At 45.4% G+C, this 22,146-nt stretch overlaps 1 protein-coding gene across 1 annotated transcript in view; it reads left to right on the top strand.

The window, feature by feature from the left end:
* The window catches only part of LOC120809128 (SH3 and multiple ankyrin repeat domains protein 2-like), a 98,807-nt gene that overhangs the window by 17,717 nt on the left and 58,944 nt on the right, over positions 1–22,146 (top strand). Inside the window, exons 2-8 of the mRNA XM_078086017.1 lie at positions 10,814–11,041; positions 13,160–13,363; positions 13,643–13,714; positions 15,612–15,720; positions 17,104–17,255; positions 19,320–19,487; positions 19,689–19,805. Coding sequence (XP_077942143.1) covers positions 10,838–11,041; positions 13,160–13,363; positions 13,643–13,714; positions 15,612–15,720; positions 17,104–17,255; positions 19,320–19,487; positions 19,689–19,805 — 1,026 coding nt within the window. The 5' untranslated portion in view covers positions 10,814–10,837. The remainder of the gene's footprint in view (positions 1–10,813; positions 11,042–13,159; positions 13,364–13,642; positions 13,715–15,611; positions 15,721–17,103; positions 17,256–19,319; positions 19,488–19,688; positions 19,806–22,146) is intronic.

Here is a 22,146-nt window from a genome sequence, read left to right as displayed (position 1 = left end):
ACCCCGAGGCCCGCGTTCCCCTCCAGAAGCGCGATGGAGAACGAGGACCCGTCGGGTCGGGTGACTTCCTCGTCATGCATCTGCTTCCCAGGAGAATGAATGTGCAGACGGAGGAGTGTGGGGGGGGGGTGATGAGGCAGATAAAAAGGAGGAGAAGGGCGGACCTTCATGCTCCATTTAGACTCTCCTCAGTTGGGAGGAACTCCACTGTGTGTTGGCCTCATTACGCCGTCTCATCTCCAGACAGGTGATCAGCGTTTGAAGAGGAGTAAAGATACAGATACCACAAAGACAACGGTGTTTGAGTAGATTCAAAATACGACTGTAGTTTCATAACGTTAAGATCTACAGAGCCAACAGGTCTGTGGACGATGCTGCCAACATGGTCCTCCACTACATCCTCCAGCATCTGGACTCCCCAGGAACCTACGCCAGGATCCTGTTTGTGGACTTCAGCTCTGCCTTCAACACCATCATCCCGTCTCTGCTGCAGGACAAACTCTCCCAGCTGCACCGCCCGACTCCACCTGCAAGTGGATCACAGACTTCCTGTCAGACAGGAAGCAGCACGTGAAGCTGGGAAACATGTCTCAGCCTCTCGGACCATCAGCACCGGTTCCCCCCAAGGCTGCGTTCTTTCCCCTCTGCTCTTCTCCCTGTACACCAACAGCTGCACCTCCAGCCACCAGTCCGTCAAGCTCCTGAAGTTTGCGGATGACACCACCCTCATTGGACTGATCTCTGGTGGGGACGAGTCCGCCTACAGGTGGGAGTCTGACCATCTGGTGTCGTGGTGCAGCCAGAACAACCTGGAGCTCAACGCTCTAAAGACAGTGGAGATGGTTGTGGACTTCAGGAAGAACAGAGCCCCACCCTCCCCCATCACCCTGTGTGACTCCCCCGTCACTATTGTGGATTCCTTCCGTTTCCTGGGCTCCATCATCACCCAGGACCTCAAGTGGGAGCTGAACATCAGCTCCATCACCAAGAAGCTCAGCAGAGGTTGTTCTTCCTGAGGCAGCTGAAGAAACTCAAGCTGCCAAAGACGATGATGGTGCACTTCTACACGGCCATCATGGAGTCCATCCTCTGCTCCTCCATCAGCGTCTGGTACGCTGCAGCCACAGCCAAGGACAAGGGCAGGCTGCAGCGTGTCCTCCGCTCTGCAGAGAGGGTGATCGGCTGCAATCTGCCGTCCCTGCAGGACTTGTTCGCTTCCAGGTCTCTGAAGCAGCTAAAAAGATGGTGGCCGACCCCTCCCACCCCGGACAAAACCTGTTTGTGCCCCTTCCATCTGGCAGGAGGCTGAGGTCCATCAGGACTAAGACCTCCTCAACAGAGCCGGACCCCCACTGACTGACTCTGACATCCCACCGCTCACACACGTCACTTTCACTCGTCATTTTGGTCACTTCCTGTTCGCTGGTGCACTTTATTTTTTAATTTTTAAATATGTTTAACTTTAACTTTTATTCTTTCATTTTAAACTAACCCAAAGCATTATATTTTATTTTATTCCTTGTGCACTGTTGTCTTGTCGTTTATTGTCGTACTGTCTGCTGTTACGCACAAACCGCCAAGTCAAGTTCCTTGTATGTGACACATTATGGCAATAAATGTTTCCTGATACTGAGCTCACACACAGGAAGTGGCCGGTTAGTTACGGGTCAATAGGGTTCAGCTCCCAGCGGTGGTCACATCTGGTACATCTGTGTTACCTCACTTCCTGCTCTGCTACGTGACCGGACTCTAAGTCACACGGAGGCTGCTTTAATGTTTTCGGATCAAACAGACCATGATGTAGGAAATGCGTTAGGGCGGGGCTACATGATGATTGACAGGTCTTTAATAAAGGACATGAACCATAAGACCATAAAGCAGGGGACGTCCTCTTCTGTCCTCAGACCGTCGTATCAGAGAGAGAAAATTCCCTTAAAAGACAGGAAGAGAAGTCGGGAAGCATCACCTTCTACATCCTGCATGCGTTGTTACGGTGTGGTGGTGGACCCAAATGCAGAAGGCCTCCAGAGAAGGAGCAGAGGAAAGACTCCATGAGATCCCTGAGAGGTTTGTCATGCTGACCAACGCAAGCGCCTTGTGATGCGAGAGCCTGCCGAAGGGAATCGGAGTCTGCTGGGTCCATTCTGGCCAGATCGTTCTGGTACGGTATGTGGCGGCGGACCCAAATGCAGAGAGCAGGAGGTCCAGGGACACAGCTATGGAGACAGAATCCAGGCAGGGAACGGCAGACCGACTGGGGAACCGGGACGATGGATAACTGAAAGGACACAAATACAGGGTCAGCGGAGAAAACACTCTTCAAAGGAGCAGCAGGTAGACAACGAGTGGATGAAGAACCCAGGTAGAGACACTGCAGGGTGATCCCTTGATGGAAGGCAGCTTGGTTACCTGAGCAGGTGAGGTGACTTTATCAGGTTGTCTGAATAAGCTTCAGACTAAAGCACGAGGGTCCTTCTCTGCCACGGATCTCCAGGAGAGAACAATCTGTATACTTGAATGTATCTGCTGCCCTCAAAATACTGTGGTTCATTTCTCATGATGGAATAAAGGAACAATCCACAACCAGGACCGGAGCTCATCAAGACGCCGCTTCCCTCTCCGAGTAGAGGCCTCCTCGTTAATGTGAGCGGCTCCGGGTCCAGAGCAAAGAAGTTACATATCATCTATATAATATATCATCTTTATTCTTAAACATTTTGAGACCAGCTGATCCTCCCATCACTGGTCACCAGGTCCTGGTCCTCTGAAGACCGGAGGTCCACATACGTCCCACCAGCTCCTTAATATCCCGTTGGATCTTGTGTGTTGTCACGTGTTGTTGTGCATTAGCGTGTGTATTTTAGTGTGTGTCCACTCACGTCCCCCGAACACCTGCTCCAGTTTCAGGTTGAAATCCCTGAAATCCAGCGAGCTGCATGTGAATAATTCCACAGCGGAGTGAAGCACTCGTACCTCTAAATGGTTTGAGGTGTCCTAAAATTAACTGTAAGAGCTCCATTATCGTTCTGCATCACCCTTCTTCATGATGATGCTATTTTCTATTTACAAAAAATGTTTTTATAGCGGATGAATATTTTGCCAGATTGATGTGTGTTACTGTGGAGATCATTGATTATAACGGCTGTGTGCGTTAAAGCAGCGACATGTAATGTAATGTAATGTAATGTAATGAGGGGGCAGATGGTGGAACAGTGTGACTGAACAATAAGCAAACATGTGAAGAGATGCAGCTGGACAGTCGTTTCTATTGTTTTACCTTTTAAAGCGCTCTAATAACAATAAATAGGAGGAGGAGGTAGGAGGGAATGGGTGGAGGTAGGAGATGGGTGGAAGTAGGAAGAGATGGGTGGAGTTAGGAGGAGAGTGGGGGAGGTGGGAGGAGCTAGGAGGAGATGGGTGGAGGTAGGAGGAGGTAGGAGGAGAGTGGTGGAAGTAGGAGGAGATGGGTGGAGGTAGAAGGAGATGGGTGGAGGTAGGAGGAGAGTGGAGGAGGTAGGAGGAGATGGGTGGAGGTAGGAGATGGGTGGAAGTAGGAGGAGATGGGTGGAGGTAGGAGGAGAGTGGAGGAGGAGGGAGAGATGGGTGGAGGTAGGAGGAGAGTGGAGGAGTAGGAGGAGATGGGTGGAGGTAGGAGGAGAGTGGAGGAGGAGGAGGAGATGGGTGGAGGTAGGAGGAGAGTGGAGGAGGTGGGAGGAGGTAGGAGGAGAGTGGTGGAGATAGGAGGAGGTAGGATGAGAGTGGTGGAGGTAGGAGGAGATGGGTGGAGATGGGTGGGTGTGGGTGTAGTGAGCATTAGGCACATCTATAAGCTAAAGGAAGAACAACAACTCTTAGTTTCACCTGTTTTCAGTCCAATGCAAACACAGTTGTAGAGATGATGTCACCTCCTCCTCATAGAAATGCTCCTTCACATCTGGATGGACAGTAAGCGTCAATGAAGCCCTGAGACGGACGCACGCGGAGTCTCTGCAGCTTCCGTTCACGGTTCCTCGGTTTCAGCCCTGGATGGAGTTCACTTCCATGTAACACTGGCACTCGCTCTCCAGCCGACACAGCAATTATTCACTGCGAAGTGAAGAGTATGTTCATTTCCTTTCCTCTTCTCGTGCTCATATTCACAAATATGCACACGGAGCGTTCACACACAAGGGTGTTCTTTTCTTGTAAAGCAGCGGACCATCTGTGTTCTCACGTGCTGCTTTTTTAGAAGACAGAAAACGAAGCTCTGTCTGTATGTATATACAGTATATATATATATATATATATATATATATATATATATATATATATATATATATATATATATATATATATATATATATACTGTATGTATATACAGTATATGTACATACAGTATAGTATATATATATATATATATATATATATATATAAAGCACAGGCTTCTCAAACCTTCTATCTCCAGCAGTACACGTACCAGATGAAGATCATTATGAAGTGCGTTATAATGAAGGAGCTCAACGGCACCTGAGCTCTACGTAAACGCATCACGCTGTCTGGTTGGTCTTCCTCATGGTTGATGTTTGCTGACGTTTGTGGAACTATTTGGGTTGAGATCTGAACGTCCCTCTCTGATGGCCACAGACTCATCATCTCTTCTTCGCTCTCCTCTTTTTTGCCGTAATTGCCCTTTAGTCACATTCGATAATGAGAAGTGAAGCCAAAGGGCCTCAGACCTGCGTTCTCTCCTCGGCCCGCAGGAGGAACCGAAGCTGGTTCATTGGTTCATTGAATCCAGGCCTGCAGGTGCTGCACGGACTGAATATGGACTTTCCTCAGAGCTCGAGGAAGCAGCTGAAATACAAATACAACAATTTATAGAACAAAATGAGTTAGTATGAGTTATAGTTGTATATGAGTATAGCGTGTTCGGCTCAGCATCCACGGCTGTTGTTTGCAGGACAGGAAACGTGTGTGTGTGCGTTTGTGTGTCTGCGCTCCCTCTTTAGTCCCTCCCCACATTCCTCGGTTTGCGAGGTCAGCTGACCACAAAAGAGGACGCCGGTCACAAAGGGACCTGACGCGTCTCCTTCGCTTTGTCTCGCATTGGATTCGGCGAGTTTATTGCGGCCGTTTGTGGCTCCCAGTCTGCACCTCCGTGTGTCATGAACATGTCCGTCATTGTTGTGTACAGATTGTGTCTCCAGGGTTTCCTGCGTCTCTCATTCTGTCCAATCAGAAGGCTGATCAGCGGAACAATGGAGGCTGATAACGAGGCGGATAACAATAATAAAATAATCATTTTGTTTTCTGTAAATCCTCCACGATGTCGTGGAACATTATTAATATTCTAACCAGGATTATCAACCTCTAGTAGAGAAGATGAGCAACCGTGTGACAAATATACATTTATACATAAACCCATGTGGATATTTCTATATCCTACTGAGTAAATCTAAAACAAGTTGGAACTGTGTTTTGTAAAAGGAAAATGAAATATGACAAACTTGTGCTTTTATCAGCAAGATGCTTCACCGTAAGAAAGCACTTCAACCTTCTTAATGAAGATAAAAGAAGCAACAACACCGCCTTCATCAGCTGATAACATACATTTCTGAATACTTAAGTGTTTTATTCACACCATTATGTTCTCTTCTTCTCATCAGGAATTATTTCACACTTTTAAAAGCAAACTTTGGCAGAAGTGAGACACAAAACCCACGATGCAAAGCAAACGGACGTGTTAAAGGAGTGAGCAGGGCCTCGTTTCTTTAAAGAGCCCCTCGTTAAAGGTCCCTTTAACTCAGCCGTCGCCGTGGAAACCGTCCTGAGACGCTGCGTCCCGGGAAGCCGTTTCTTTTTATTTTCTTTTAGGATGAGAGAACTCAGCTCCTCCCCCTCCTACGACATCTGTTGCTATGGCAACGGGGTTTTAACCCCCCCCCCCCCCACCCTCGCTGTGAAAGGGTTAAAAGGCTGCGGAGGTGACCTTTACGACGACGGGACGCACAAGCGTTTGCGGGGACGGAGGGAACCTGAATGCAACCTTCTGTTTCTGTGGTCCGCTTCTAGTAATTAGAGCTATTGGAAAAGTATGATTACGTTTAAAAGTGCAAATAAAGGACAAACAAATAGTCACACATCAGCCGTCCTGCATCAGGAAATAGAGAGTTTAAGGCGGTTGGAGCTGCGCTTCATTTCAAAATAAGCACAAAGAAAGTGCAAAAACACAAGAGTCCAAATACCAATTTACACTTTGAAATGCTCACTGGCATTTGGAGGGTGAGATAACACATTAACGTCACCTGCAGCTGTCACTCAAATCTAAGTGTACAAATGCCCAGAAGTGATCATTAAATGTAAGTTTGTTTATTGGAAGCAGAAGGTTCTTCTTCTGCTGACTGGTGATATTTAACATTCATGTACTTCACTACGTTACTGTGTACTGATGTCAATGACTTGTAATAATTACGTTGGTACTTATAGAATAATCTTCATAGTGGTTTGATGGTATTTTCCATCTTTGGTTCAATGAAGTGAAAACAAAGTATCTCTGACTCTACAGATTATAATCTGATACCTCTGAACTGTCACACATGATGAAAGCTCCTCCCGCTTCTTCATTTGTCTTCAGTCCAGACGTCAGATGCTCGTCTCATCAAACACACTGTTCACGTTACGTGACGTGATGGTCTGTATGAAAGGAAGCAGTTCTTCTCTGGGTTTCTCTTTGCGGGTTCGTGCAGTTTTTGATTCTTGACACGCTGACAGGTGAAGTATCATTAAAGTTACATCCACGTTAAGTGAAGCCGACCAGGTCCAGACCTCAAGGCCGAGTGTGTTTCATTCTGACTCCGTCATCTGTGATAAAGTAGAATCCTTTGTAGGCTTTAAAGCAATAAAAGAAGGATAAAAGAGGCTCAGTCTGTCAGATTAGTTCAGCTTCAGATTAGCACTGACTGTGCTAATCTGAATACTTTACTGCTCTTATTCTGAAAAATATGATATTCCTAATAAGCTGTTTACATGGATCATGAATATGAATAGTTTACTTATTTTCTTGCTCACGTCAGAAATCAACCTCTCGCTCTTTAAAGTGCGTTTTTAAAGCTGCATTCTCTGTAGTGACCAGCAGGGGGCGACTCCTCTGCTCCCATAGACGTCTATGAGGAAATGACTCTACTTCTCTGTAGTGACCAGCAGGGGGCGACTCCTCTGCTCCCATAGACGTCTATGAGGAAATGACTCTACTTCTCTGTAGTGACCAGCAGGGGGCGACTCCTCTGCTCCCATAGACGTCTATGAGGAAATGACTCTACTTCTCTGTAGTGACCAGCAGGGGGCGACTCCTCTGCTCCCATAGACGTCTATGAGGAAATGACTCTACTTCTCTGTGGTGACCAGCAGGGGGCGACTCCTCTGCTCCCATAGACGTCTATGAGGAAATGACTCTACTTCTCTGTAGTGACCAGCAGGGGGCGACTCCTCTGCTCCCATAGACGTCTATGAGGAAATGACTCTACTTCTCTGTAGTGACCAGCAGGGGGCGACTCCTCTGCTCCCATAGACGTCTATGAGGAAATGACTCTACTTCTCTGTAGTGACCAGCAGGGGGCGACTCCTCTGCTCCCATAGACGTCTATGAGGAAATGACTCTACTTCTCTGTAGTGACCAGCAGGGGGCGACTCCTCTGCTCCCATAGACGTCTATGAGGAAATGACTCTACTTCTCTGTAGTGACCAGCAGGGGGCGACTCCTCTGCTCCCATAGACGTCTATGAGGAAATGACTCTACTTCTCTGCAGTGACCAGCAGGGGGCGACTCCTCTGCTCCCATAGACGTCTATGAGGAAATGACTCTACTTCTCTGTAGTGACCAGCAGGGGGCGACTCCTCTGCTCCCATAGACGTCTATGAGGAAATGACTCTACTTCTCTGTAGTGACCAGCAGGGGGCGACTCCTCTGCTCCCATAGACGTCTATGAGGAAATTACTCTCTGGATTCATTCCCACGGTAAACATTGTAAATTCAGAATATATTCTGATATGTATGATTGTCATATGAATACATGGAGCTTTACCTCACAGTGGTCCTGCAGCTGCTCTAAGGTCAGCCAGGATGGGAGGAGAAACTATTTGAGTACGAACATGTGTGAACTTGTCACTGTGCTTTGTTGACAGAGGTATTAAAACAGCGTTTGTGTGGATTTAAGAAGATGATTGAATGGATTCATTCTGCTCTGGTGGGCTTTGCTGACCTCCTGTCACGGACGTTCACGACTCACGCTAAGAGTAAAGTCTGTGTCCATCACTGAGTCTCTGCAGAGACTCATAAAGTCTCTGATAGCCTATTTTCACATTTTCAATTACACAACTGAATAATGAAAAAAGCGCCTACAATGGATCCGCTCTGTGTGTGTGTGTGTGTGTGTGTGTGTGTGGAAGGTGATGAAAAAAACCTGACAACCTCTCCTCCTCCTCCTCCTCCTCCTCCTCGGTCTCACACACACCTTCACGCTATCACACCTTTGTGTTCACAAAAGCAGCCTGAGAAAGTGGAGCCATTTGAAGCCAGAAGGAGAACGTCAGCCCTGCTGAAGCTGCGCTGATGTGACAGTTTTTCCCACATTTGAAGAAACCCGACCGGATGTCAGAGCCGCGCTAATGAGGCTCATCTGTAGCAGCTAGCAGAAACGCTGGCTAGGTTACATCCATCATTTGTCTCCTTCGGCATCGCGGACACATGAAGACAGTCTCCTCCTCATTAACACCAGAGTGAACCTTCAGCTCATGCCCACTAAAGCTGGACTGGCTCTTCTCATTTAGGTGACAAGTAGGCGGCGATCTCCAGGTCAAAGTTCCATCAGTGCTTTAAAGCTGCATTCTGCGTAGTGACCAGCAGGGGGCGACTCCTCTGCTCCCATAGACGTCTATAAGGAAATGACTCTACTTCTCTGTAGTGACCAGCAGGGGGCGACTCCTCTGCTCCCATAGACGTCTATGAGGAAATGACTCTACTTCTCTGTAGTGACCAGCAGGGGGCGACTCCTCTGCTCCCATAGACGTCTATGAGGAAATGACTCTACTTCTCTGTAGTGACCAGCAGGGGGCGACTCCTCTGCTCCCATAGACGTCTATGAGGAAATGACTCTACTTCTCTGTAGTGACCAGCAGGGGGCGACTCCTCTGCTCCCATAGACGTCTATGAGGAAATGACTCTACTTCTCTGTAGTGACCAGCAGGGGGCGACTCCTCTGCTCCCATAGACGTCTATGAGGAAATGACTCTACTTCTCTGTAGTGACCAGCAGGGGGCGACTCCTCTGCTCCCATAGACGTCTATGAGGAAATGACTCTACTTCTCTGTAGTGACCAGCAGGGGGCGACTCCTCTGCTCCCATAGACGTCTATGAGGAAATGACTCTACTTCTCTCTTCATTTATTCCCTCAGTAAACATTGTAAACATGAGTTTATGGTCTCAGTCTCTAGTTTCAAGTCTTCTTCAACACAACATGATGTTCATTTAGTGAATTATGGTCCATTCAGACTCAAACAGACCACAAAGCAGTGGACGCTTTGGGGGCGGGGCTACACGCTGATTGACAGGTCTGGTCCGCTCTGGCAGTTATTTATATTGATGTGTCACATCTTCAACACTTCAGTTATTGACTCTTTAGGTTTTTCTTATTCTTAAAACTACTGAATAAAGTTCTTCACTGTTCAACCAGAGTAACAGTTAAATGGTTCTTTGACTTAACGAGCAGAAAAAACAACGTAATTACTTTTGAAGCTCTATTCTCAAGAAATGTTTATTAAATTATGATTATGTAATTATAGCCACTTATGATTTTCCACTAACGAGTCTTCGGGCATGTCTCTTGTGTGTTTGAGGGGGGATTGTGGATGAATTCATTAGCATGCTAATCAGGTGACAGTTACCACCTTGTGTGACATCAGGGAATCATCTGCATCTTTGTCTTTTCCACGTCTGTGAGAAGAGGCTCCACGGTTCCCCATCCACAGCTCCTAAAGCAGCTCACTTCAGTGCTGTGAGATGATGATGATGATGATGATGATGATGATGATGATGATGATGATGATGATGACATACGTGCAGGGCGTCTGGCGTGTTGGGGTCTGGTCTCTACGCTACAGCGCGAGGGCTCTAGTAATGTTAAAGGTTGCATACATGTATACACACACCTTCATACACACGTGGACCAACGCAGGACTCAGTTTTAACTCTTTTCAGTGTGTGATTATAATAGAGCAGAAAATATGATGAATATAAGCTGGACACCAGCGGAGACATTCTGCTAATAACTACGTTATGCTCCAATAACCAGTGGTTCTGTGCCAAGTGTGTGTGAATAAACATCTGGAGCTTCTCAGTGGTGGCTTGGTCGCCATGGATACCAGATACCAGCGTGTTCATACGTGAGCTCAAAGGAAAACGTGAATCAAATGATTCCAAGCCAACAAGCACTTTCAGTATATGCACACACGCACACACACACACACACACACACACACACACACACACTGTAGTACCAGAACGTGTGTAATGTGTGTAAACGTGTGGCCACATGCTGATCGGAAAAACATGGAATAGAACGTTGGCAACCGTCAGCATGAAGTCCTCAGCAGGGAGGTCAAGTTGAAATGAGCAAAAATAAAGATTTGGTGAGTTTATTTCAGCAGGAGAAGGTGTTGTTCTGATGAGGAGGCAGCATGAAGCCATCTGTGGAGATAAGAACCAACGCCAACAGCTGATACTTCCGGGAGATGTTTTTGAGTTCATGACCTTTGACTCCTTCCTCCCTCTGTCGGCCAGCTGAATCCGCCGGGCCTGCCGGCTATGCCCCGGAGCCCCACCTCCAGCGAGGATGAGATGGCCCAGAGCTTCTCCGACTACTCCGACGACTGCGCCTCCGACAGCTCCCGCGAAGAGACCATCTACGAGACCATAAGGGCCACCGCCGAGCCCCCCGCCGGCCCCATGGACGACGTACACGCCAACTCGCTGGTCGTCCGGGTCCTCGTCCCGGACCTGCAGCAGACGGTGAGGGACGGAGTCCAATCATGGACCACGCTGAGACTGTTGCATGAACACAGCTGTACGCCGTAATTAGTCCAAAAGACCCAGACTTTGTTTTCCACAGAGAGACTGATGGAAACAAAAACAACTTGTATCATGTGATCTGTCAGAAAAGAGGCTAAAAAGATGCAAGGAGCTAAAGATAAAGGCCTCGGATCACAACATCCATCAGACGTCTATTCTCGATGCGATGGTAGAGATGCTGTCACCATAACCTTTCATCTTACAACTCGTCTTCATCGCTTCCTCTTGTGTCTGAACAACACGCTTCCCTTTCCGAGCCAATCAGAGAGCACTGCGGCCGCTCACACCAGCCTCCTCTCAGCAAAACGGTGTAATCATAAAAACTTCACTTGGGAGATACTGCACAATTTAAAGTAAAATGTCAATTATATTGTTAAACTAATTCCAAAAATGACATGTTTTCAATGTGCGCTCTTTACCACACTAACATTAACTGTAGTGGAAGCGTCTCTAAAATGAACAAGTATGAAAAATAATCATGGATACGTAAAGAGAATTAAATAAAAAATACCCCAAATGAATACACAAAGCACCTGTGAGACACAGACATGGTGGTCAGTGAGTGAATGACTGAAATATGAAGGATGTGTGTGTGTGTGTTTGAGGGGGTTCTGAACACTGGACAGAATCAGGGAATCATACAAAGTCACGCTGGTAATCCACGAGCTTCCTCGTGGAAGCAGACTCGGGGGTTCAGGGATCTCTGCCTTCGTCTCTGCAGGTTAATTAAGGTCAAAAGAAATAAACACCAGTCACACCACTTCTAAACCAATGACGGAGATGTAGTGCATTTAAGTGCCTCGTGCGTTAATAAGGTAAACGGCCTCCCGCCATGACGTATTCATGTATCTGCAGTTTGTGTGTTGTGCCTCGTGTTACATTTCATTCCACTTGTGTGTGTGTGGCGTCATAATGAGGCTGTTAACGAATGCACGGCCCCCCACGGATCCTCAGAGGGAGCCCATGACGCTTTGATGTAATCAGCTGGAGCTCCTTCCTTCTGCAGGAGTGTGTGTGTGAGTGTGTGTGTGTGTGTGTGTGTGTGACATGAATGCACCAATGCTGCTGATTCCACGTTTATCACAGAGCGCCTCGTGGAGTCAAACGGGCCAATCAGACTCGGTGGAATAATTCCAAGGTGCATGTGACTCCATCTTCAGCTTTCAGCTGTACTCAATGGAACATGAAGTGTGAACATCTGACGTGTCACATAGAAAGTACAACTCACTCCTCATTGCCTCACATATGTTAATCAAAACACACACACACACATATATATATATATATATATATATATATATATATATATATATATATATCATTGCATCAAAACGGGTTTCTTGTGTATTTATCTCCATACCTCCTTTGGTTTGGTCTTTGTTGGATTCTCTTCATACCTCTTTGCCAATATTGCAGCTCTCCAGAGTCAGAATCACAGTTTGTCTCGTTGCTTCTGTCAGCCAACCACACGTTGTGTGTGTCACCTTATCGCACTCGTCTTTTGTTTTTCCTGTGAAACCGTCATAAGTCGCTTTCTCTCTCTCTGTAACGGCCAGTTTGAAAAACACCACCAATGTCCCTGAACCCCCCCAAAGCAGAGCTCTGCTTTATCGTCTTCCCATGTTTCATGTGCACAACAACATGAACTCAACCATTCACACTAGTTCTTATTTCAGCTGTAATACTCTCACAATGGACATGTGCTCGCATTCTGTATCAGAAAACTAAATGTGACGAAGGTGCAACGAAGTAAACTTCCTCCATATTGTTTTGAGTTAAACTGGTACGGCCACGTAATCCCCTCCGATTCCGCATTGTGTGAGCTTTTTAATTCACTGGGAGGAGGCCAGTGGGGCCGAGGGGGGGTCGCGGCGTCCTCACAATCACACCATGCCGCGTTTCAGTATTAAGACTCGGAGACGTTCAGCGGCCGTCAATCAAAAGTCGGGTTCACTGTTTGGGAGGAATGTTTCATTTGTTTAAATTTGTGTCCGGCTGTCAGAGAGAACTCATGCCCCGGCCCCCCTGCCCCCCCCCGGCCCCCCTTCGCCCAAACAGAAATGCTTGCGCTTCAACCCGGATGCGACGGTTTGGGTTGCCAAGCAGCGGATCTTGTGCACGCTGAACCCCGGCCTGAAAGACGTGCTCAACTACGGCCTTTTCCAGCCGGCCAGCGGTGGGCGGGACGGCCGCTTCCTGGATGAAGAGCGCATCCTCCGAGAGTACCCGCAGCCAATCAGCGAGGGCGTCCCGTCTCTGGAGGTAAACACACACGACATTATTATTCGTTCTAATGTCGGCTGACACGGGACGTTAAGACTGTGACATACCAGAATAATATGTCCGTTCCCATGGAACGCTAAATCGTGTCGTACCGGAGCTCAGGACCGAGCCCCAAATCATTTATAAAAATATATTCCAATAGCAAGCAAGTCAATAAACCGGCTAAACTACAAGAAGTTTAGTGATAGAACGACTTGGTCCCCGGAGAAGGAAGGTTATCAGAATCTGTGAATCCTTCTCATCGTTTCTATTCAACAGTTCCGCTACAAGAGCCGAGTCTACGGGCAGCCCGACGTGGACGAGAAGCAGATCGCCAAGCTGCACACAAAGGTACGCCAGTTTGGCCATTCGGCAGAGAAAGATGCCGCCATGTTTGTTAAAGGCTCAAAGCAGCGACGCAAATCAACACGCTGAGACCCAAACAAAGCGCACGCATCACTGTGTGCACAGTAATCGAGGTGATTTTACGGGTCTACTGATTTGATAGACGTATGCCAATAAGGACGGAGATGTTAGAGGTCATCTCTGAGAATGAAGGTCATCTCTGGCCGCATCAGCTGGAAAGAGGCAGTGGAAACCTCTCGTGGACACAAGGTGTCACCAAAAGGGAGTAAAGGTCACGGACTGCGTGATTCCTTCTGACTACCTGCTCTGGTAACACAATGTTTGTGTCTGCCTGGATTCATTCGGGGGGTTCAGGATCATTTAGAGCTTCTCTCTCTGATGATCTGACTCGACGGACGCCGGCGCGAGCCAGCGAACCGCCTGACAGCTGCTCCCACGGTGGAGCGACGGGACGAACGACCTTCCAGACCTTTGAGTTAGCACGCAGCGTCTTTCTGTTGGTCCCACCTCGGCCTGCTGCTCCGTGGTTGGCTGAAGGCCACTCTGAGGCGGCCAATCGGTCGCCAGGCCTCTGTGAGACAGACAGAGAGACAGAGAGGACACTGAGTGACTCACCAGGAGACACACACAGGGGGACAGATGAGCTGCAATAAATAAAACAATTTCACGGAGACACGGGACCTCGGACTTGAACCGTTGACATTTCCAGATATTGAGCCGGCAGTGACTCATCGTGTTTAATATCAAACTCGGGATCTTTGTCTTTCAACCCAGTCGGCAGATTGTCGTCATTGTGTCTCTGCAAACCACAGGAGAACTCAGATAAACGAATATTTCTCTAGAAAGAAACAAGATCATCAATGTGTTTTCAATAAAGTGAATAAAGTGAACACACACTGACCACCAGTGGACCTTCTGACGTAATACGAGTCAACGTTTACTGCACAGTCCTGTGTCTCTTATTGTATCGCTCCATGACGTTCTGCGTACTCACAGGCTACATGAGAGCGAGTCATCCATCACGCTGGTTCGTGGGTGTTTTGCCACAATTGACTAAATCAACATCATGCAGATAGTTTAAAAAGTAAAATTTGAATGAAATCATTCAATATTAAACTGGGGCATTCTCATAATTACGTGTGTTTATGACTATAAAAAGGAAACTAAAATGTCTTTTGCAATGAATTTGGGAGCAGCTTCGGGTATTTTGGAAGCATATCAACAGTCTCCAGATCCGAAGTTTCTGGGGGTTTTTCCCGAGGTTTAACCCTCGGTCACGGGACTCTGAGAGCCATCGGAAAGGTTCTGGATTCAACCCGGTCATGAAGCCACATCCCCTTTTTGCTCATTTGGGTTCGACGGCAAAAATGTGCAAGCCATGGGTTAAGAGAGATAAAAGCGTCCGCTGAAGGACCTGTAATGTCATTTCTGCATCTGTACGAGGAGGAATCTGTGAATGAGAAGCCTGAATACAGAACAGCGAACAATTAAAAGTGTATCTGCTGAAGCCCCTTTTGCCTTATTCCTGCTCTGTCTGTTGTTTCATGGCTTCCCGTTGCTGTCTCGCCCCTCGTCCTCCCCCCTCCTTCAGGGAGCTGCTCTCTTATCTATTTCTGTCTTGCGGCCTGGAGAGGGAAGCTGACAGCAGAGAGGAGAAGCCAACCCTCGCCCCACAATGGCGCCCTCGGTGGTTCCACGGCGAAGTCCTAAACGCTTCCACTGTTCCCCCTCAGCTGTGTTTGACCCCCGACCCCTTCCTCTGTCTCCACTTCTATTTGCGTCGCTCTGCAGCTCTGAACCTGCTGTTTGTCTCTCTCACACCCACCGCCGTTTGTTCTCTCTTCCCACTGCAATGACTCTTTCTCTTTCTGCGGCTGCACAGGCCAACCTGAGGAGGTTCCTGGACCTCATCCAGCACAAGCAGGTGGACAAGGTGCTGAAGTTGTTGGAGAGAGGCTTCGATCCCAACTACCATGACGAGGAGACTGGTGGTAAGACAGAAGACCAGGACGTGTGTGAATCCCCTTTAGGAAGTGGAAGCGACTGAAGGAAACGCCCACGTGGCGAAGCCATGCTCTCTGGTTTCTGGTGGCACCTGGTCGCAGGTATCAGAGGACAACCCGTCCTGAGGACATTTCACGGGTTAAAGCTGCATTCCATAACGCAGGGGACGCTTTAGGGCGGGGCTACTCGCTGATTGACAGGTCCCTACCTCCCCTACTTCCCTACTTGGGAGAGGCGGTGACTTCTTAGACGTGTCTGAAGGAGAGGAACCACCATGATAACCAACACAAGAGGGAAGGTCTCCTCATTGTGCTTCATTAAAGCGTCGCTGCAGCACACATCACAACATGCTTCCCCGCAGTAATCAAAAGCTCATTTGAGTCGTTGCCTCCTGGATATTAATGTTTGCCTGCTGGGTTCCTTGATGGGCTCACAGAGTTCTTGTTAAATAAATGCTTTATTGCGTCAGGAGGAGCGCCGCCGCTCTCATACTGATTTCAGCTGTCCGGCCTCTTCATCGCGATTAGCAGAGTAAAATGGAAGCACTCTTCTTCCTGCTGCTCGTGTCTGCACACAGATCCTTTTTAATCTCTCATCATTCTGCTGTGCAACAAATGTCTCATTTCCTCTGCTAATCGCACAGCTTTGTCCCTCAGAAGAGTTTGTAACCATGAAAAAAACGCCAATATGAAAATCTATTCATTACACACCATGCAGCCACGTGGAGGTCCGTCACCCGACCGGCAAATAACAAACTAATAAGTGTGTTAAAACCAAGCGGTGCAATCAGGACACGTGGTCTGAGTGCTCTGCTTAGAGGACCAATTATCTCCTCATCTGTATCACTCTGATGAACGATGACAGCCTGTTGACCTGCTTCTATCCGCCGCTCAGTGAAAAAACCTCGACAGGTCTTTCTTTTTATTCATGTTTATTCTGAGGCTGTGACCTCGTTCTCTCACTTCATCTGGACGAGGACAAATAAGAGTCCTGTGGTCCTCCAGGTGACCGCCGTGTCCTCGGGGATCTTTATTTGACGATGCCATGTTTGCATATTCAGCCTGACGTAACGAGGCGAACACAATGTACAGACATTAAAATGCTCTTTATATTGATCATCACATCACATATGAACTCAAGTATTTGTGCATGTAACAAAGTCTCTGTTAGGGTTTGATATATTTATATACAATAAGTAATACTAACAGCAGTGGATTTTACAATAACAATACAAGTAACATAACTATAGTAAGAAAAGTGAAGGTTTTATTGATTATAGATGTGAAATTCCTCCCAAGTGATGTTGCTTTTCTTTCTTCTCCATCGCGTTCAACATCCGTCAGAAATATCTTGGTCCATTTCTTCTGCAGAGAGTCCGCTGACCTTCGCCGCCCACCTAGACGACGTGGTGGAGCTGATCAAGGTGCTGAAGGACGGAGGAGCTCACCTGGACTTCAGAGCCAAAGACGGCATGACGGCCCTCCACAAAGCCGCTCACTCCAAGAACCTGGTGGCGCTCACGGTAAAGGAGCTCAGAGACCACCTCGTGGTCACATGGTTCCTGTTTAGGAGCTCAGAGACCACCTCGTGGTCACATGGTTCCTGTTTAGGAACTCAGAGACCACCTCGTGGTCACATGGTTCCTGTTTAGGAACTCAGACACCACCTTGTGGTCACATGGTCCTGTTTAGGAGCTCAGAGACCACCTCGTGGTGACATGGTTCCTGTTCAGGAGCTCAGAGACCACCTCACGGTCACATGGTTCCTGTTTAGGAGCTCAGAGACCACCTCGTGGTGACATGGTCCTGTTTAGGAGCTCAGAGACCACCTCGTGGTGACATGGTTCCTGTTTAGGAGCTCAGAGACCACCTCACGGTCACATGTTTCCTTTTCAGGAGCTCAGAGACCACCTCGTGGTCACATGGTTCCTGTTTAGGAGCTCAGAGACCACCTCGTGGTCACATGGTTCCTATTTAGAAGCTCAGAGACCACCTCGTGGTCACATGTTTCCTGTTTAGGAGCTCAGAGACCACCTCGTGGTGACATGGTTCCTGTTCAGGAGCTCAGAGACCACCTCGTGGTCACATGTTTCCTGTTTAGGAGCTCAGAGACCACCTCGTGGTGACATGGTTCCTGTTCAGGAGCTCAGAGACCACCTCGTGGTCACATGGTTCCTGTTTAGGAGCTCAGAGACCACCTCGTGGTCACATGGTTCCTGTTCAGGAGCTCAGAGACCACCTCGTGGTCACATGGTTCCTGTTCAGGAGCTCAGAGACCACCTCGTGGTCACATGGTTCCTGTTCAGGAGCTCAGAGACCACCTCGTGGTCACATGGTTCCTGTTCAGGAGCTCAGAGACCACCTCGAAGTCACATGGTTCCTGTTCAGGAGCTCAGAGACCACCTCGTGGTCACGCAGGTTGTGTATGCTCTCAGAGCGGTCAGGTGGAGGCGGGTGAGGTCATCAGGAGGCGGGGCTTTAGGTTAAACAGGAGCGCTAAAACTCTTGAAAGCATCTCACAGTGATTAAAACAAATCCAAATAGTGATGTAAAATAATAGTTAACAATCAAAACATATTTTCAACCCTATTTTTACGGCTCCGTATCAGAGCACGTCATGATTGATGATTTTTGTCACACATAGTATGTAAAACGTTATAATCTTTTCATAATGCATTATATTCCGTAACCCTAAATGACTCAAGGTGGTTATTTATGCTTAACGGTTTGTTTTAATCTCCTTCAAACATAATTTAGTGATTTTAGTTGAAATTCTTTTGAATCCTGAATCAATGAATCAAAAAGAGAAAGAGCTGGAATTAGAGGACGGACTGGAACAAGCTCGACCAATCAGGAACCGGCTTCCTGCCCCTTCCTGTCCACCTGCTGCCATGGTAACCGCCACGCTGGTGGTTCTCGTCCATGACGATGGCTTTTGGGGGAGAAAGGACGAGCTGGAGACTCTGATGCTAATCAGCTAATGACCGGCTAATGCTGCTCGATGCTGATTGGAGGAGAGTTGTGATTGGTTCCTTAGTCGGGTAGTTTTTAGAATATTTTGTACCTTCAGTAGTTTAATAGAATAATCTACTGTAGAGTGTTAATGCTGTAATATTATATATAATATTATATATATATATATATATATATATATATATATATATATATATATATATATATTATAGAGATAAACATGATTTACAAACCTCTAGAAACTACAAATATGATGACTCGATAATTCAAACGTCCTCCTCTGTCCTAACACACACACACACTCACTCTCACACACACACTCTCACACACACACTCTCACACACGCACACACACACACACTCACTCTCACACACACACACACACACTCACTCTCACACACACACTCTCACACACACACTCTCACACACGCACACACACACACACTCACTCTCACACACACACACACACACTCACTCTCACACACACACTCTCACACACACACTCTCACACACGCACACACACACACACTCACTCTCACACACACACACACACACTCACTCTCACACACACACTCTCACACACACACTCTCACACACGCACACACACACACCCAGGCGCTGCTGGAGCTGGGCGCCTCTCCGGACTACAAGGACAGCCGGGGTCTGACCCCCCTGTACCACAGCGTGCTGGTGGGCGGAGACCCGGGCTGCTGTGAGCTGCTGCTGAGCCAGCAGGCCGCCGTGTGCTGCCAGGACGAGAACGGGTGGCACGAAGTCCACCAGGTGAGCGCACACACAGACACACACACAGACACAGACACACACACAGACACACACACAGACACCCCCCCCCCACATGATCAGTCAGGCTTCTCTGCTGCTGACATCTAGTGCTGAAGGTCGCTCACTGCAGCTACATCCAGTGTAGGTTGACTACTGTGTGTGTGTGTGTGTGTGTGTGTGTGTGTGTGTGTGTGTTCTCAGGCTTGCCGTCACGGCCTCGTGCAGCACTTGGAGCATCTGTTGTTCTACGGAGCAGACATGAGCGCTCAGAACGCCTCGGGGAACACCGGCCTGCACATCTGTGCCCTGTACAACCAGGTGAGGGGGGCAGATGTGTGTGTGTGTGTGTGTGTGTGTGAACGTCAGTATTTCTGTTCCCATTGGCTGCTGACTTGCAGGCTCCCTGTTTGAGGAGAACACTTTTTGGGGACTATTTTCAGTTTGATGCTCTACACAAGTTAAACAACACAAGTCAATTTCCGCAATGTCTGTTAAACGAATCCTCTTCACAGGTAACAACTTAGTTATAGTTAATAAAGATGACGTAATACTTAGTTATGTTTAATAAAGATGACGTAATACTTAGTTATGTTTAATAAAGATGAGGTAATACTTAGTTATAGTTAATAAAGATGAGGTAATACTTAGTTATAGTTAATAAAGATGAGGTAATACTTAGTTATCTTTAATAAAGATGAGGTAATACTTAGTTATAGTTAATAAAGATGACGTAATACTTAGTTATCTTTAATAAAGATGAGGTAATACTTAGTTATCTTTAATAAAGATGACGTAATACTTAGTTATCTTTAATAAAGATGACGTAATACTTAGTTATGTTTAATAAAGATGAGGTAATACTTAGTTATAGTTAATAAAGATGAGGTAATACTTAGTTATAGTTAATAAAGATGACGTAATACTTAGTTATCTTTAATAAAGATGAGGTAATACTTAGTTATCTTTAATAAAGATGACGTAATACTTAGTTATCTTTAATAAAGATGACGTAATACTTAGTTATGTTTAAGAAAGATGAGGTAATACTTAGTTATAGTTAATAAAGATGAGGTAATACTTAGTTATAGTTAATAAAGATGAGGTAATACTTAGTTATAGTTAATAAAGATGAGGTAATACTTAGTTATAGTTAATAAAGATGACGTAATACTTAGTTATCTTTAATAAAGATGAGGTAATACTTAGTTATAGTTAATAAAGATGAGGTAATACTTAGTTATAGTTAATAAAGATGACGTAATACTTAGTTATCTTTAATAAAGATGAGGTAATACTTAGTTATAGTTAATAAAGATGAGGTAATACTTAGTTATGTTTAATAAAGATGAGGTAATACTTAGTTATAGTTAATAAAGATGAGGTAATACTTAGTTATGTTTAATAAAGATGAGGTAATACTTAGTTATCTTTAATAAAGATGAGGTAATACTTAGTTATAGCTAATAAAGATGAGGTAATACTTAGTTATAGTTAATAAAGATGACGTAATACTTAGTTATCTTTAATAAAGATGACGTAATACTTAGTTATCTTTAATAAAGATGACGTAATACTTAGTTATGTTTAATAAAGATGAGGTAATACTTAGTTATAGTTAATAAAGATGAGGTAATACTTAGTTATAGTTAATAAAGATGAGGTAATACTTAGTTATAGTTAATAAAGATGACGTAATACTTAGTTATCTTTAATAAAGATGACGTAATACTTAGTTATGTTTAATAAAGATGAGGTAATACTTAGTTATAGTTAATAAAGATGAGGTAATACTTAGTTATAGTTAATAAAGATGACGTAATACTTAGTTATCTTTAATAAAGATGAGGTAATACTTAGTTATAGTTAATAAAGATGAGGTAATACTTAGTTATGTTTAATAAAGATGAGGTAATACTTAGTTATAGTTAATAAAGATGAGGTAATACTTAGTTATAGTTAATAAAGATGAGGTAATACTTAGTTACAGCTAATAAAGATGAGGTAATACTTAGTTATAGTTAATAAAGATGACGTAATACTTAGTTATCTTTAATAAAGATGAGGTAATACTTAGTTATAGTTAATAAAGATGAGGTAATACTTAGTTATCTTTAATAAAGATGAGGTAATACTTAGTTATAGTTAATAAAGATGAGGTAATACTTAGTTATAGTTAATAAAGATGAGGTAATACTTAGTTATGTTTAATAAAGATGAGGTAATACTTAGTTATGTTTAATAAAGATGAGGTAATACTTAGTTATAGTTAATAAAGATGAGGTAATACTTAGTTATAGTTAATAAAGATGAGGTAATACTTAGTTACAGCTAATAAAGATGAGGTAATACTTAGTTATAGTTAATAAAGATGACGTAATACTTAGTTATCTTTAATAAAGATGAGGTAATACTTAGTTATAGTTAATAAAGATGACGTAATACTTAGTTATCTTTAATAAAGATGAGGTAATACTTAGTTATAGTTAATAAAGATGAGGTAATACTTAGTTATAGTTAATAAAGATGAGGTAATACTTAGTTATGTTTAATAAAGATGAGGTAATACTTAGTTATAGTTAATAAAGATGAGGTAATACTTAGTTATAGTTAATAAAGATGAGGTAATACTTAGTTATGTTTAATAAAGATGATGTAATAC

This window comes from Gasterosteus aculeatus, chromosome 12 (genome assembly GCF_964276395.1).
Source record: "Gasterosteus aculeatus chromosome 12, fGasAcu3.hap1.1, whole genome shotgun sequence".
Lineage (NCBI taxonomy): Eukaryota > Metazoa > Chordata > Actinopteri > Perciformes > Gasterosteidae > Gasterosteus > Gasterosteus aculeatus.
This window is presented reverse-complemented; position numbering and strand designations above follow the sequence as displayed.